This window comes from Podarcis tiliguerta (genome assembly GCF_965153285.1).
Source record: "Podarcis tiliguerta genome assembly, chromosome: 3".
NCBI lineage: Eukaryota > Metazoa > Chordata > Lepidosauria > Squamata > Lacertidae > Podarcis > Podarcis tiliguerta.
The window spans coordinates 117,565,837-117,582,432 of record NC_139536.1 but is presented as its reverse complement, the minus strand read 5'-3'; the positions used below and the strand labels follow the sequence as shown (position 1 = coordinate 117,582,432).

General features: G+C 40.3%; 2 protein-coding genes across 15 annotated transcripts in view; one reads left to right on the top strand and one right to left on the bottom strand.

Annotated features, from left to right (window-relative positions):
- RUNX2 (RUNX family transcription factor 2) overlaps positions 1–5,124 on the bottom strand; it is a 222,454-nt gene extending 217,330 nt beyond the window's left edge. For 2 of the 9 annotated variants that reach the window (XM_083435591.1, XM_083435596.1), the window contains exons 1-2: positions 4,608–5,123; positions 4,260–4,382 (exon numbers count right to left, since the gene is read on the bottom strand). In XM_083435591.1, coding sequence (XP_083291717.1) covers positions 4,260–4,317 — 58 coding nt within the window. In that variant the 5' untranslated portion in view covers positions 4,318–4,382; positions 4,608–5,123. Of the gene's footprint in view, positions 1–4,259; positions 4,383–4,607 lie in introns of all 9 variants that reach the window. The other 7 variants (XM_083435589.1, XM_083435593.1, XM_083435587.1 and 4 more) reach the window with 5 other exon arrangements.
- The window catches only part of SUPT3H (SPT3 homolog, SAGA and STAGA complex component), a 212,835-nt gene that overhangs the window by 44,779 nt on the left and 151,460 nt on the right, over positions 1–16,596 (top strand). The window lies entirely within an intron of this gene.

The window sequence follows — 16,596 nt, the reverse complement described above, 5'->3', positions numbered from 1 at the left end:
GAAGCTTGGAAAGGGAGAGGTTACAATACAGTATGTCTAGTGCCTATAAAAGCTTGTCCTCAACAGTTCCTTCAGGATGCTTTTCATTGCCTTAAAAAAAAAATCCCCATGCCGGCAAAGCATTAGGAATTATTTATGCAGTTAAGGTAATTTGACACATGTAGCCTGAAAATTTTAAAATGAAATTGAGCCATTTATGCTGCAAACTGAAACACACTTTCTAGTGGGTCTGCTCCAGGGAACACAGTGGGACTTGGGTTAACATTCATAGGGTTGTGCTGTTAAAAATGTGAATAAAATACTCCATCCCACTGAAGAAACAAAACTGAAATATTGTGCTAAATGCATGCTGTAACAACACTATTAGACCACCCCCTGTGAAATTACAGCGCATATCAGGATTTTCAGTGATACTGTAGGGGTGGTAGAGTCTTTTAAATATTTCTGGTCGGCTAGCTAACACAGCCTACCAGCTTTGACGTTTGTCCATTTTATAAAGGAATTTGAGGTGTTACCCCTCCTTTGACTTCAGTTTTCAAGTATGCACTGGTGCATCATTAATCATAGGAAATGCAAAAATAAATAATATAGTTCCCTTGGATTTTTCATGTGAATACTTACCTTTTCCCTTTCCCCCTTTTTTGTATATACAGTTGAGGTATTTTGATAACCCCTAACCTTTACTTCAACAAGGAGGTACAGTATAAAAATATTACCACAGTCTTCATATGAGCAGCTCTCTCTAAGAAAACCTCCAGATGAATATTTATTGGGAGGGGGGAGCAAATGTTTCTATACAGACTGACTTAGCTGAGCCTCATTTCTATATTTTAGACCACCAGTGTATAAAATTAAAAGCACATGGATTTTGAATCACTAGAAAAGGTTTGTAATTGATTAGCGCTGTATGAAAGTACTGGGGTAGAGTAAGTTTTGATTTGTGAATGGTTCTATTCAATAAAGATTAATCCTGTATGCCTGATAAAATCTTAGTCTCTCCTGTGAATTAGCTTTTTTTCACTTGTTTATTTAACTGTCAAATATTTTGGTGGGTTTTTTTTTATAAACTAACTGGAACATTTCTCTTCTTTACGAATTTTACATCAGATTGCACTATAAGGAAACTACCAATGCCCATGGAATCATTAAATCAATTCATTTTGTTGCTTATACCGTATTTCAAATCTCTGTACATGAAAAAAAATAATGACGGCCTGTATGGATGCAGAAGGAGATGAGGCTTCATTGTTAAATGTCTCCCCCACCCAGATCTCTTGGGCATACTCTATGCCTTATGCAGACTTCATTTCATAGTAACGAGGTAGGGGATTTTAAAATACTAGAATGGCTATATTTCCCTTAAATTGCATCTGAAAGTACTGTTTTATTTCAAGTAGAGCAACACATTCAGGTGCCTCCTGTCTGTTGGGAAAGCATGAATAGTAATCCGTGGTAACTCTTCGTTTTTCAGGGAATATGTAACTTTCGAAGGAATCATTATATAACACTTGAAAAGTAAATAAACTGGTGATTTATTTTTATTTACGTATAAGCAGCATGTTGTGCATGCTGACAGATGAGTTGTAAATTGTGAGCATACTCTGGCAGGAAATTTCTGCAGCACAAGCCCCATTGAAAGGAATGGGAGCTGCTCAAGAGCACTAGTGTGCTCCATTCATTTGAACGAATCCCAGGGTATAGGCCGCCACAGATGTAGGATGTATTTACTACTGCTGCTACATGTACAATAAAGTAACAAGCTCTTAATTTAAGATAATATAACCCGAGCCCAAAACATTGCCTTTACATAAGATGATTATGTGGAATATTTCTAGCATAGGTTGCAGTTACTGGCATAGTCAGACATGACACCTGACAACATGTTTTAATGGTTGCATGGAACTGTCATCAGTTGCAAACGGAGGAAATCGGATGCTTCCTTTCTATCCTCAATATCATTTTGGGTTCATTCTATAACTGATAGCTGATAATTAGGCTGATGAGGAAATGGTGGCCGATTGGAACAGCCCAGAAGGAAATATCGTGGAACTGAATGCAGCAAGAATAATGCAGGGCCACCAGATGATGATACAGATTCCCAGAGGTGTGAATCATAATAATTCTGGAACGCGCATCTGCTGCCTATATTTCTCCTTTAAAAGACGGCAAGTTAAACAGAAAGAAACAGTGTTCTCCTGTCTAAGCATTGTGCCTATCAAATCACCTGGAGGAGTTAGTATCTTTCCCCCTAAATAGAATGCTTCTTGCTTGTTCCTGTGTGTGCTTGGCCAGCCTTATTTGAACGCGGTGCACGGGGAAGGATGTTTTGCTCGTGTCCCCAGACCTTCCAGGTAGTTTAAAGATCCACTCAAATTAGGGGAATTAAGTAGCCAGCCCTACATGTTATGAAAACTTTAGCCAACTACATTTCTTGTAATCTCATTTGGGATGTTAAAAGCAGAAGAAAGTTCACATATATGTGTTTCCTGTTATAAACACTGGGATAATGTGGTCTGGCTACACTTGCGCTGTGCTTCATTAAGGCAGAGGTTTGGGTGAGAAGAAAAAACCTTGCCGCTTTTAAAAGCCTCAGGTTTTTCTGTTGCTATATTTTAGCATGCTGGCTATCTAATTACAGTGTAACTCAGTGTGACGAACTTCCAGAAAGTAGGGTTCTGAAGCACAGGACTATGTAGTGCATCAGATGTGTTTGTATATCAGAAATGAAGTTGGTCCCTGTGTTGCATGAGCAGAGGAAGCCTTGCTTCATGTCGTGCTCACAGATGGCAGTGGATTCTTGGGCTTCAGCAAGAGCCGCTTGGAATAATGTGTGAAGTAGGAGGGGGAAAGGGAACTCCAACCACCAGCCAGCAGATACAATGCAGCTCAACGTGCCTTTCCAGTAGGAACCAGGGTGGTGCTTTTTTCTTCTTTGAAGGAGCAAGGAAATTCAGTGGCTTACAACCCAACATAGTTTTGAACTAAAATGGACAACGTTAAGAAACTACTGTAAGTGATTTGCATTTCCCACCTCAGTTATGTTATTGCTGTTGTTTAGATACTTTTGAACAGGTAGTTTTGTAGCATTTCAAAGGAGGCAAAACATCTCTGATCACTGGTCAAAGGACGACAAATGGCCTTTGAGATTGGGCAGTGTTTTACTGCATCTTTGAAAGCTAAATCTCAGCTGCACTATAAACTCGGTAGTTTCCCAGCTTCCTTGCTATATTATGTATTTTTTTAAATAAATAAAAGTGGCCATTTTTATTTCATGTGGTATTCTGTATGTACTGACATAATTTCAGAAACAGATCTTAGACAGGAAAGTTCAAAGGGCTGTTAGAGGTGCTGTTTTACAGCTTGAGAACTTTCTTCATGTTTTGACATTCACATAGGTGGACTATATCTGCCGATTAAACTTATTATCCCAAGATGATATTTTAAGATGTCTACTTTAACAGGCATACTTTGCAGAGCTTCTTTAAACATATTACTACTGTTGTAGAATCAGACTCATCTGCTGCATCTTTGTTCTCTTTTGCTACTTCCTAGTTTTGATGCCAAGGGGTTTATTAGCTTGTATGCATGCTTATTTAGAACAGCATAATTGAGTCCTTGTAACCTGATGCATTTGTAAAATTGTTTTCTTATGTAGGGGGAAAAACACAACTCTACAGAAACTAATACTAAATATATTCGGTTCTATATACACAAGTTGGAAAAGACTATGACCTTGGAAGTAAGTTTCAATTGAAAACAGTAATATTTACATACACTTAGAGCAAAAAATTGAGATGCCAGCTAGTATGTGTGTGAATGAAAAATTATATGACTATTTTTCCTTGCCTTAATAATTTTCGTATGATATTGAGTACTGTGGAAATCAACCCCAATAGCCTGCTGCAATGACTTTTGTGACATTAGAACTCTCAGAGAGCTGGCTCCTTTCTTCTAGGTCCCATGGTTAGCATATTTGCTCTAAATTCTGAATTCTGATTTTACTGCTTGGTCCATATACACAATGCATAGTGAATCACAGAAAGGTGAGCACACCTGCTAACTGAGCAATAGTGGGTACAGTAAAGTATATTAACTCCCAACTGTGCTTCCCATTTAAAAAAAAAAATTAAGTATGTTGCCATCATGTTTATTTTCACTTCATTCAAATAGCGGTTTTAAAGAACAAGGTAAAATGTAAACAGCAAACCATTTGTGGCAATCAGCAATATTTTGTAATATGTGAAAAAACCAGCACTTACCCCAGAAGAAGTTTTGCTGACAAGGTGTCACTGAGCTGAAGAGACTGTTCGATGCCATTGTTTTCCCCTCCCCTCACACAGCGTGTGTTATCTTCTGGTGCAAATACTGCTTGAAGCCTTATACTGAAATCACAAACCATAGCCAAACTTTGTTTCAGTTTTATAGCATGCCTGGAGTACATAGGTTCTATACTTTTCTCCTCTTATCAAAAAATTCTGAAACGCTGGTAAGATGTGAAAAGCAAAGCAAGGAATGAAAAAAAGAGAAGAGAAGAGAAGAGAAAGAAAATAAGCAAATATTTGACAGATCTACTATTACTGAATAGACTGTGGTTTGAGAGCACTTACTGACTCTGTTGGTCTCGGTGGCTGCTGGTGACCTGTTGAGATTAACCATTTAAAAACCAAAGGCTTCTTGCTGCGTCCTTCTGGAGAAAGTTTGCACCGCACTTGTGGTTCTGTGGTTGTTTGTGAGGCGAATGAAGCATTCACACAATCCAAAAAAGCAAAAGCTTTTAAAACTCCTTTTTTTTGCAAGCACTGTTACTGGAGAGACAGAATCATGTGGTTTGTGACATCATAGTAGTCAAGTAAAGTGGGACTGCCCAACACTGTGGCTTTTCCTTTCCTCCCCCCTTTTAAAGTTTGACAAAAGCCCCGTGGTAAGGCCCTTCCTGGCATCCAGAAGGATATAGCTTTTTAATTTTTGTGACTCATGAGGATTTGGAGAGCATACAAAATGCTGAAAGAGCATAAACTTCTGTGCCGTTTAAAGCATATGGACAGCAGAACTTCATTTATACTCTCCCAAGTTTCCCTGCCTCTCTCTCTCTCTCTCTCTCTCTCTCTCTCTCTCTTTCTCCCTCTCCCCCCACCCCCTTCCTTATTGTGTCTGTGGAGAAGTATACCAGAATTGGCACAAATGTCTGTGTGAAATTCTGAACAACAGTGATGATTTACAATAATTTACATCTTTGGATTGTATCACGATCTTTGGGTCTGCTTCATATTTGCTGGTTCGCTGGATTCCCTTCTGTTTTTCTTTTTCTTCTTGTCTTCCTCTGCTTGTGAATCTGTAACTCATTGTAAGAAACTTTACCTTTCCTCAAGTTCTACCAGCAGACTGCTTACTGGGGGCTGTGTTTTTGGGGCTATAATTGGCTGTCACTGAAGTGTTAGTCTGGGGATTCCTTTGCAAACCTTAAATCATGTCTGTCTAGGTTACGTGCTCCCAAGGCTAGTTGGCAGCTTTATGTAATGAACATTAAGTGCAATTATATGTCAGCCTTTTCTGTTTCGTAGAGATCCTGTCATCTGCATATTGTGACTTACACATTTTAAAGCAGAGACAGGGAGGATGCAATATACGAGATATTTGATACAACTTGTGATAGTAGTTAAGGGGAAATGTACTTAATGCATTTGAGAGAAAAGGAACAGTGCTTGCTTTTCCAAAAGGAATTTCTCTTAACAGATTTCGGCAGTCAATGGGAATGCTTGCTTTGAAAGTGAGCACAGATCTGGTACATAGGGTGGGCACTTAGGCATGCAAGCACCTTTCATATGGTCTCTTCAGATGTGTCAAAATACAGTCGCCTACCAGAAACTTCAGCCATGCTTGTGCACATAGTTAAAATGAATGTGGTGTTCTGGGTGTAATTTGGGCTTCAAAAAAATAAAATAAAAAATAAATTGTGGGATGCTGTGCACACTACAGAATAACATGCAGAGACACTAGCATGGTGGTGTTTTGATTTGCTCATTTGTGTTAAGAACAAAATTGGAAACATCTTTGAGAAACTGTATGTTCCCTGGCCTTGTTCATTTGTTTTTATAGCTTATTTTGTTAAAATGGTCACAGGCTATTGATAGTTTATTTCCATAGATTTAGCAGCATTATTGGAGGATTGAGCTAATTGTGGCAAAATACTGAGTGGTGTCCACTTTCTAAGTGTTTTCTAACATTTGGCTGTGACATTTCTCAGATGCATAATATTTGGCGTCCTTTCTGTTCCACTTGCTCTCTAAGCAGGATAGCAACTGGAAATGACAGACAGGAAAGTGATGCTGGGGGTGAAGTGGGCTTGTAAAATTACATGGGGTGGGGGTGATAATGGATCAGGGAGAGCGAAGGGGGGGGGCAAAAACAGGACGCCTTGGAGGGAGGAAATGTACGTTAGATTGTAAACACCTTATGTTGACCATAATTTATTACGTATATTTATGCACATCATTACTTTTCCTCTCTGTTTTTAGAATGAGGTACATTGAATTGTTCTTGGATTGCCTGTGTGCTTATGGCAATCTCTTACTCCCCCTCTTAAGATCTAATGCCTGAATTAGCCTGCATAAAGAAAGTCAAATCATTTGAATTGTCACACAATCAAATGAAGTAATAGAAAAAATAATATAAATGATGTAAAAGATATTTACTTGTTACTGCTCGAGCCTATGCATGGTTACTTGGAAGTAAGCTGCACTAAATGTGCCCAGGATTTCATTCTTTACCCTGCAATCCTAAACATGTCTGTTCAGAAGCAGGGCCCATTGAATTCAATGGTGTTTATTCCTAGGTAAGTGTGTATAGGATTGCAGACATAGTAAGCAGATTTTATTTGTGAGCATAAATTGTGAGTGTTGCTTTGATTGAAATTTTTGATAAAGTTGTAGCTAAGCTATATCCTGACTTATTAATGAAATCCGCAGTTCTCACAACAACCTGACTATATAATTTTTTAAAAACTTGCATTATATAATTGCGCATCAATACGAGTGCCGCTGTTTATGTCACTTCAGTGTATTTCTTCATATTTCCTTCTGTATACTTTGAAAATTTGTGCCCCCCCCCCCCCCGCTGATGCTGCTGCCCTATTGAGTTGACTTTCTCCATAGTCTTTGCTGAGGGAGGCAAGATGGGTGGAAACATAACAAAAAATCACCTTTGTGCTACTGTGTATCTGAAATATGTATTTCAGTGTACTTTTTGCAGTTGTATTTTTCATTCATTTGTTGTATGAATGGATTCCTTATTTGCTCTCATCAAATCAATAACTATGCTGAATAAAATTTTATAAGAGCAATGGCAAATTATCTGTTGCACTTAGATATAAGCACTACTTTATGATTTGTCTCATCAAAAATGGCTTGTGCTTCTTGGAAAGGAAGAATGAGAGACATCAATATGTAGAAAAAAAACCTTCACAATTCAGCTCATTTTTATTTTTAAAAGAGCTTTTCAGTGAGAAATATATAATTTTATTTCCAAAGTAGAAATACTTGTGAACCATCATCAGTGATAGTTTCATTGTTTCATTCAGAAATCATCATGAATGATTGCCTCTCTAAGAACTCAGAGAAATTCCAGAAATTTCTGGTGCAACTTAGTAGCAGCAACTGCAAACATGGGCTTTTTGGTATCTCTTTTTTTTCTTAAAAATTAAATATTCATTTTTATTAATTGAATTGGCCTGTTGGTGTGTTTGACCATAAACGGAGGCATGTGGCAGACGGGCGGAATGGAAACAGCACTCAGCCTGTGTAACCTGCATTCCAGCAGGTAGAGGAGTCGGGGGGGGGGGTCATCTGCCACCTGGTGCTAAAAGCAAAGGCAGAAAAGTGGCCTGCGAAACTGGATTTGCTGTTTTGCTATGAAATCATGAACAAGTTGACTGTTTGCCCCTTATATAGCCACTTGAACCACAAAATGTTCAAAATTTGGAAAACCTGTAATCTTCACTTTTTGCATGGTGTTTAAACATTCTCGTGTGTTCACTTTAAACAGTGTGTGTGTTGTAAATGGTATGTTTAAAAAGTTTATTTGTCCCAAAGAAGTTTGTTTTTATAACAAGTTTAGACAGTTTTTTTGGCTACTTATCCTTGTTTTAATATCATATAGACGATGATTCCAATTTTGCCACAGTAAGTAACAGAGACACAAATTAGCAGACATGACTGTTTAAGTTCAGACTCCATCAGAGTTGACTGTTTAAAGGCATCAAATGACTTTATCGCTTTTCTTTGTACTCTAGCATTCTCAGCAAATGAAACTTTTTATCTTATAATTGTCTCTTCTTAATTTATTTAGCATACTGCTTCAAGTTGTAATGTATAATTATAGTATTTCAGCATTTTGCATCAACATGTTTCTGCCGGGACTTGAACTGACAATTGTGGAATAGATTAGATATTGCCAACGGTGTGTTTGTCACAGGGAAAATAATACTTTCACCCCAAATACAAGACAACTAACTGGAGTACTTCTGTTATGATTAGTTGCCTAAATCAGTGGTGGCTGATAAGGGCTCCCTCTGCCTTTGAAGGTGTTCTGTGCATTCAAGGAATCTTAGGGCACTGTCTCTCCTGAGAGTGCTCTTTCATTCCCCTTACTTTTTCATTTCCCTTTCTGCTTACATATTGAATAGCCTAGCACCACTAAAAGGTTTCGGAAGCTGGATGAAATGTAAATTTTTAGAATTTCTCTCTAGTGTAAGTAAGTATATTGACAGGGGCTTGGGTTTTGTTTTGTTTTGTTTTGCTGTGCATTCTTTTCTTGTTATTTTTATCACATTTGTATCCTTCCAAGGAACTTAGGGTGGCATAAACTGAATTTTCCAATGATTTTTATCATTGCAACAGCACTGTGGGATGTTATGGTGAGAGTTATTGACTGGCCCAAGGGCACCCATTGAGCTTCATGGCTGCCGAAGGGATTTGAACCTGTCTGTCTCTGGTCGGTGCACAATATATTTTGAACACCGTTGCAGTGACATCCTTACTGCATCACATTAACAATTTGGCATTAAAGATTAGTTAAAATGGGCACCCCTAAAATAGAGATGGTTAGACAGTGTCCTCGAAGCTACAAACATGAGTCTGGCCAAACTCCGGGAGGCAGTGGAAGACAGAAGTGCCTGGCGTGCTCTGGTCCAGGGGGGCACGAAGAGTCGGACACGACTGAACGACTAAACAACAACAACAACAAAAATAGATCAAGGTCTCATTCAAGCAGCAGTCCTTTTGAAAATTATTGGGGGGAAATGCTGCCTCCTCTCCTAGTCCGACCCCTGGTCTGTTGAGCTCAGTATTGCCTACTCTGGCAGGCAGCCGCTTTCGAGGGATCCAGGCAGGAGTTTCTCCCTGCTCTGCCTGGAGATGGTGGGGGTTGAACCCGGGACCTTCTGCTGCTGAGCCTGGGCTCTTCCATGGCTCCTCCTCTCCCCGGCCATAGGCCACCCATTGGCAAGTGCAGAATGGATGGGAGCCCAGTCTGTTCTTTCCCCTCCAACTTGACTGCTCTTTGGGGGAAAGTGGAGATAGTGTGGGGTCATTTTTGTCCCCTCGTTGGAGGAAGGCTTGAGATCTTTTCTCCCCCTCTAAAGTATAGCTGAGTCTGGGAGGAGGAATGCCTCCATAAAGCTTCAAATCTGCAGATTTTCTATCCTTGGAATCATGTTTTTTGTTCCTACATCAGAAGGACAGGATGTGAGAATGGGCTCTTAGCTCATCCAGCTGCACATAGCTAGAGGCCATTAAGACGTGCTGCCCTCCTTTGTCAGTCAGAGGCAGCACCAGGTTGAGGCTGCGCCAGAGGCTGTGAGAAGGAAAACTCTCTCTGCCTCCTCTTGGGATGTGACGGGGAGACAGCTTGTGTAATCTGCTAGATCCTCTGGAATCCTCTGGAGAGAGGGACTTCTGAGGAAGCCTCCAAGTTCCTGTGTCCTACTAGGCTGTGGTCAGCAACTCTGACATCTGCTTCCTCCAGACTCTTGGCTCCCCAGCTGAAACTCGGGAGTTGAGGCTGGGGAAAATGTCCAGCTTCTCCTGTGTTTTCCTTGGCTGCAGCATAAGTGGGGCATTCACCCTCACATCATTTCCCAAAGGAAAGGAGCCATTCTTATGAACTTTCCAGCTACTGGAAGAGAGAGCAACAGTTTGGCTTCTGAAAAGCGCAAGTGAGACATGTGAGGATTGTAACCTTAATTTGCAAGGAGCACTTCTTTTCTATTAACCTGATGTTTCAGAGACAGAGTTTATTATTAGATGGCAAACATTTTAACCCTTACCGCCAGACCTGCGGCATGTGGTGCAGCTTGCTGTGTGGTTTGTGCTGAGCCATTTTCTCATCTCACAGGCTCACTGTGAAAATCATTCTGCATGCTAAATGTGCACTAGAAATGGTGGCATGCTAAATGTGCACATTTTCTTGTCATTGTTCTTATAAATTAATGCATTTTTCTGTGTGATTATTTTTCAGGATTTGTAGATTGTGTTAACATAGATTTTTATTCAAATACAGTCCTACTGGAAGCAGTTAGTTGGTTCAGGCCACTATCTTTTTTGCTTTATCCTCCAGTCTTATTTTTCTTTCAGACAGAAAATAAAGTCAACTTTGCACAAAATATGGGAAACTTTTCTCTCATAACAGTTGAGGATGTGGCTGGGTTAAAGCAGGAAACTGCTACCCACAATGCAATGTTACTTACACTACCACTTAATAAAATTTATTTCAAACATGCTACTGACAAAACCAAAGAAAAATAATATCCAAACTATGCTAGTTACTACTCTAAATATATCTTGGGAAAAGTGAAAGTAATCTCTGGAGCCTTTTAGCTCAGTGGATAGACTACTGCCAATAATTAAAGTACGGGAGTTTTCTCAGAAACTGGCAGACTGAACTATTTTTAGATAACCGTGTCCCTAGAAAATTGGGCAACCCTCTTAACGTTCTCTATGAGCATTGTACTAATTGCTGGGTGGAGAAGGAGGTATGTGATGGCTTATGGATATTTACATATAATTTGAATTTGCTTTTTGAATCTATGTTTGCATTGTTTTTTGATTTGGTACTTGGAATTTATTTTCTTTTGCCATAGTCTCAGTTCCCCAACATCTTCAGTCCTGAACAGGTTAATGTTTGAATATGGGATTTTTTGTGTTTTGTGTTTATGTTCAGAAGGAAGATTAAAACATCCACTTTTCTTTTTTCACCCCCTGCCCCAATAATCCTCTCTAACCCTGCCATCATCTGATTCTACTAGCAGATATTTTTTAAGAAGATAGTTGATGCAAGAAGTGTCTTCATGTCTGTTAGTGATGCCTCCAAAAGTAATGTTCCAGTGTAATCTCTGCGAATCAATGTGAAGTTACAAAGATGATAATTATAGAACTGGCATGGTTTTTCTGCATAGGTTTTTGTGCACGTTAAGGGTGATTCTCTTAAGGAAGAATTTTGAAGTGTTTCTTCTATAGTTAAGAGGTCTTATCAAGAACAGCTGCTGCTGTTCTGTGGATCACACCCATGGACTCATGGTGGTCTGCTGCACAACGTTCTTCAGCTTTGACAGGTGAGACAGAGACTCTCCAGTGCCACTGCTTTTGGATGACTCTAGCTGTGGTTGGAGAAAGTGCATCATGCCAAAATATATGGGTAAGACCACACACAGTCTTTAAAATAGTCATTGTAAGCTTATTTTTAGGCAATATGGTTCTTGACAGTTCTTTAAGTTGCATGCCAGTTTCACTGCTGCTTATAGATTTTTTTCATTTATTATAGTAATTGCAATTGCAGATTTCAATCTGCATTTGTAAATCTACCTCACAGCATTTGCACAGGGGAAAAATACAAGCTAATTCCTTTAAAGCCTTGATAGAGATTCAGGTTGAAATATTATAGCTGAACGTTCATGTTACCCATAGTTTTCTGTCAGGGATTTAACGTTGAAGCCCTTCCTTGCAGAGGTGTAGTTAAGCAATAAACATTTGTCCCTGGCTTCAGATTTATAGTTGTTCCAGATGCTTCAAGTGTGCTGTAAAAGATGCATAGTTAGGACACAGACATGAAATCTGTTCAATAGAATTAGTAGAAATCATTTTTAAGTGTTCTAATGGTAGATACTGTAGTATCACAAGAAACTCCTTTTGAATTGCCTATGGCATATTGAGACTATGGCTTGACAGCTGATACATGTTCTACCTGGTAGATGTACTGGCAGACGGAACTTATTCTACCCCCCCAAACCCCACCCCCCCCCGCACCCCATGATACAATGATTTAAATGTCCCAGGGACGTTTAATAAGATTTTGAGATGTGGGTAGCAGAAACTACTATCCATAACTGTCAATTAACAATTGTGAACGTGTAACTGATTTTTTCCCTTCACTTGTAGTTCTGAAATGATTATGGCATCTGAATAATCAGCAAGTGGTTACTTACCAGTCAAACACTCATTTTTTTCAAAAAAGTATAAATGTTGGGGATGCTTTGTGAATAATGTATCAATGTGAATTATTCAACTAGTAGAAAAAGGAGATGGGGGCACAAAATTATTTGACTATAATGAAAACGGTTGTTGGGAGAGGAAGAGATTAATTTCAGTTTTTTGCTTGGGCAGTTTTGCTCATTAATCTGGAAAGGCAGACGTCTAAAAGATTTTAAATTTTAGCAAAACAAGTAATTATATGTTTTGCCTTATGCTATCACTAATTGTTCTGCTAATTGTTACAAGGCAGTAGGAGCACTGGTTTGATATTCCTCGTCTGTTTCATTAAGCAGGACTACACTTGAGTTTCACATTCAATCAGCAGTTACGTTTGCTCAAGGCACCTTCTGCCCTCCTCCACAGAGGAATCGGTCAGCCCTTTCTGAAAGGGGTTTGTGGTCAATAGCAGACTCTTGAAGCCAGTTCTCAGTTTGGGAATTAGCTGTCTGGGTGATTCTCAGATTGGAGCAACTCATTTCAAAGGGCTTGATGCTGTCACTAAGGAAGCACCATTTAGTATCCCAGTTGCTGGGAATCACATGTGGACAAAATGGCTCTCATTTCCTGCTTCCAGGCTTCCCACAGGCATCTGGTCAGTCACTGCCAGAACAGGATACTGGACCAGAAGGGCCATTGATCTGATCCAGGATGCCTGTCTTATGCTCTTCTCTGCCCCAAACAGTTCTGTTTTCCCATTCCCAGTTCTAGGTCAGCGGGGTGGGTGGATGGATCCGCCCCGTGAATCGAAGGCAGGCAGCAGCCTTTTGGGAGGTAGAGATCCAGCATGCAGTTCCGCTTCTGCCTCAGATCAAAGTGCAGCCAATAGCCAGGTTTAAAGATGCAAGGTGCATTTTATTTCTCAACTAAAGTATTAATTGCCCTGGACTGCCATAAATTTTTAGCAATTTCCTCACCCCTAAGCTTTCTGTCTACTAGATGCAAAATTCCAGAGATCTCTGCAAGCTCCCATTTCTTGATGGTGGGACCACCTGGAAGCAACAGAATAAAAAAATGAAGGCAAGACAGTGAAGCTGTGAGAAAGAGAAGCAAATCACAAAGGAGAGAATTCTAACATTCACTGCAGGGGAAAAAAAATCTGTGTAAATCCGACTGGGTTAAATGGGGCTTACTCTTGGCCAGGCAAGTATGTCCATGATTGCAGCCTCAGAGAATAAAAAATTTTATTTGCAATGGAATGAGACAGAAGAAGAATTAACTAAATATCTTTGTATCTAAAAGGGGACCTGAGATAAGCAGTTCCACGTTGGCAAAATTACTTCGTTTTGAGGTCTCCAAGACAATGTAAATAGGAAACCAGGAATGCAAATAGCCAATGAAGTAAAGACGGCTGCCGATGCCCTGTGAGGAGGAGGAGCAGAATGTCATTTTCCACGTTGCACTAAAGGGAATGCATAAATTGATGGATGTGCACTCCCCCTTTCAGTGCTCAAAAATGTGAATAGAATATTTAGTGAATCACTAGTTCTTTCTGCCAGCAGCCTTCAAACAGAATAATATAAGAATCAAAGGATTAGGGTGAAGTAGTTTCCACACCTTTTTCAGAACAAAGATCATCTTGGTCTAAAAACTCAACCCTTTGCTCTAAGAAAGCCGACATTAAAACAATGACTACTACCTAGAGAACAGGCAGTTTTGGACCTCACTTACTTTACTTTCTACACATAACAAATTTATTAAATGATCAGTTGAGGTGGCAGAGGGGCCGCACTTTGTGGAATTAATGAGTACTAAATATTAGCAATTTTAAAAAAAGAGGCTATCTCGAGTATAACAGATACTATTACATTTAGACAAGCCTCCAAGCCACATGTATAACGGGGAAATGAGTGCTTTATTTTTTGGTAGTACTCAACGGTGCACAGTCCTGGCACCTCCCCCCCCTCAAATCCTGCGATGTCTGCAACCGGGCAAGGCTTTGCAGGTGCCCTGGCACAGGTGCCTAGCTGTTGCACATGTGCGCTGCCTTCCCACCCTTTCGCTGGTGGCGGCGGCAGGCGGGGCCCAGAGGTTTTGGTGGGTGTGGAAGGAGAGGGGGGGAGGCCAGGAGGGGGAGGGGGGAGCCTGTGCTTGCGTGGCTGAGCGGTGTGGCGGGTGCAGTGCGGCATGGCCACTGTGAGGGGACAGGACGTGGTGGGCAGAAGACATTTTGGGGGTGGTCCCACAATGCACCCCCAGGTGAGTACCGACACTTTCTGTTTTTTGTTTTTTAAAAAGGCGCTGCTTCTGATCAATAATGTCTCTGGACATTTTGAGAAGTATCCAATACCTATACAGTTTATAAATTGAGAGAATTGTCAAAAGAAATATTGACACAACCATATCTCATGCTTCATAGATTGTCAGAGATTTATAGGAGTAAAGGTAAAGGTGAAGGGACCCCTGACCATTAGGTCCAGTCGTGACTCTGGGGTTGCGGCGCTCATCTCGCTTTATTGGCCGAGGGAGCCTGCGTACAGCTTCCGGGTCATGTGGCCAGCATGACTTAGCCACTTCTGGCGAACCAGAGCAGCTCATGGAAACACCGTTTACCTTCCCGCTGGAGCAGTACCTATTTATCTACTTGCACTTTGATGTGCTTTCGAACTGCTAGGTTGGCAGGAGCAGGGACTGAGCAACAGGAGCTCACCCCGTCATGGGGATCTGAACTGCCGACCTTCTGATCGGCAAGTCGTAGGCTCTAAGGTTTAACCCACAGCGCCACCCGCGTCCCATGTTTATAGGAGTAGTTCAGATTAATGCCAGAAGAGTAATCAATAGAGCAGTGATCCGCCAGCAGTTGTCAAACTCTCCCAGCAAAAGGACTTTGACTGGGAAGGGTGATATTTGAGATCCTAAAGTATGCTTTTTAACACATTTTGAACCACACCTTTCAATCAGCAGAGGGGTTCTACTTCTCCATGCGATACTGCAAGCAAAACTTAAAGTATGCAAAATATTGAAGAAGAAAGGACCGCGTTCAACAAAGCAATTTAATAAATTGCAGTAATATAACTGAAGCAGTTGCAGTAGATAAAAATTATTAAAATTGACAATAAACTCAAGCAAGCAAGTAGAAAGCCTCTCTGATCCGTTTTCCAAGTATTGGCCAGGTAGTGGAAGGCCGGAGCTGGCCCTCCCCCGAGGAAGAGAGTCTCTCAGTTCAGGCCAAAGAGAAGGCACGCTTGCAGGCTCCACTCAGCAGTCATCAGCCCAGTGAGTCAGTGCGGATTGCAGGAGGGCACGATCTTCTATGGCCTAGGAATCTAGAGCTTTAAAGGTAATCACCAGAACCTTGAATTGTGCCTGGAAACAAATTAGTAACCAGTGCAACCATTGTAACACGGGGGCAGAACACTCCTGCTACCACATACCAACACCCTTGCTTCTTTGAGTAAATGAAGTTTCCAGAAGTTTTTCACAGACATACCCATGATAGAGTAATTCAAGCTAGATGCATCTAAGGCCTGTGTCATTCTCTCTCTTTTTACTTCAATAAGTGTAAAAAAGTCATTTTGCCTTTTTAAGTTGTCTTAAGCATTCTCAGGCATTTTAGGTCATTTGTTGTTTCTTTGTTGATTTACATGATCTTTTACTTATTAAAATAGGCTAAATATCATTTTGTTACTTTGTGGTACCAAATTTTGTTTAGGGTGGGTTTGCTGCTGCCCTGGAGCAGAATTGTTTATATATTCGTTTCAAGAAAAATGATACCAGGCTTTTGAAAAATGAAACACTTGTAAAAGTTTGTGGCATCTCTACAAGTTAAACATATATTGATGAAAGCACTATGAAGAATACCTAATTTGGATACACTTCAGACAAATTACAAAGAAATCACTGAGGGTTTTGGATTGTGGGCAGGAAGAGAAAGGTTGGTAGTTTAGCATTCAGTTTTATCCCCCACCCCCTGTTCCGTCTAAAGAGCTTAGGCAAATGACTTCTGTTTACAAGTTATACTTTTTCTGGCATTGGTGGAAGATGATATTCTACTTGCTTGTATATATGAATGCAGTGGTTTGTTTTCTTAACTGTGTTTGGAATATTCTTTGTACCTGAGGTGTCAGTATTAATTCTG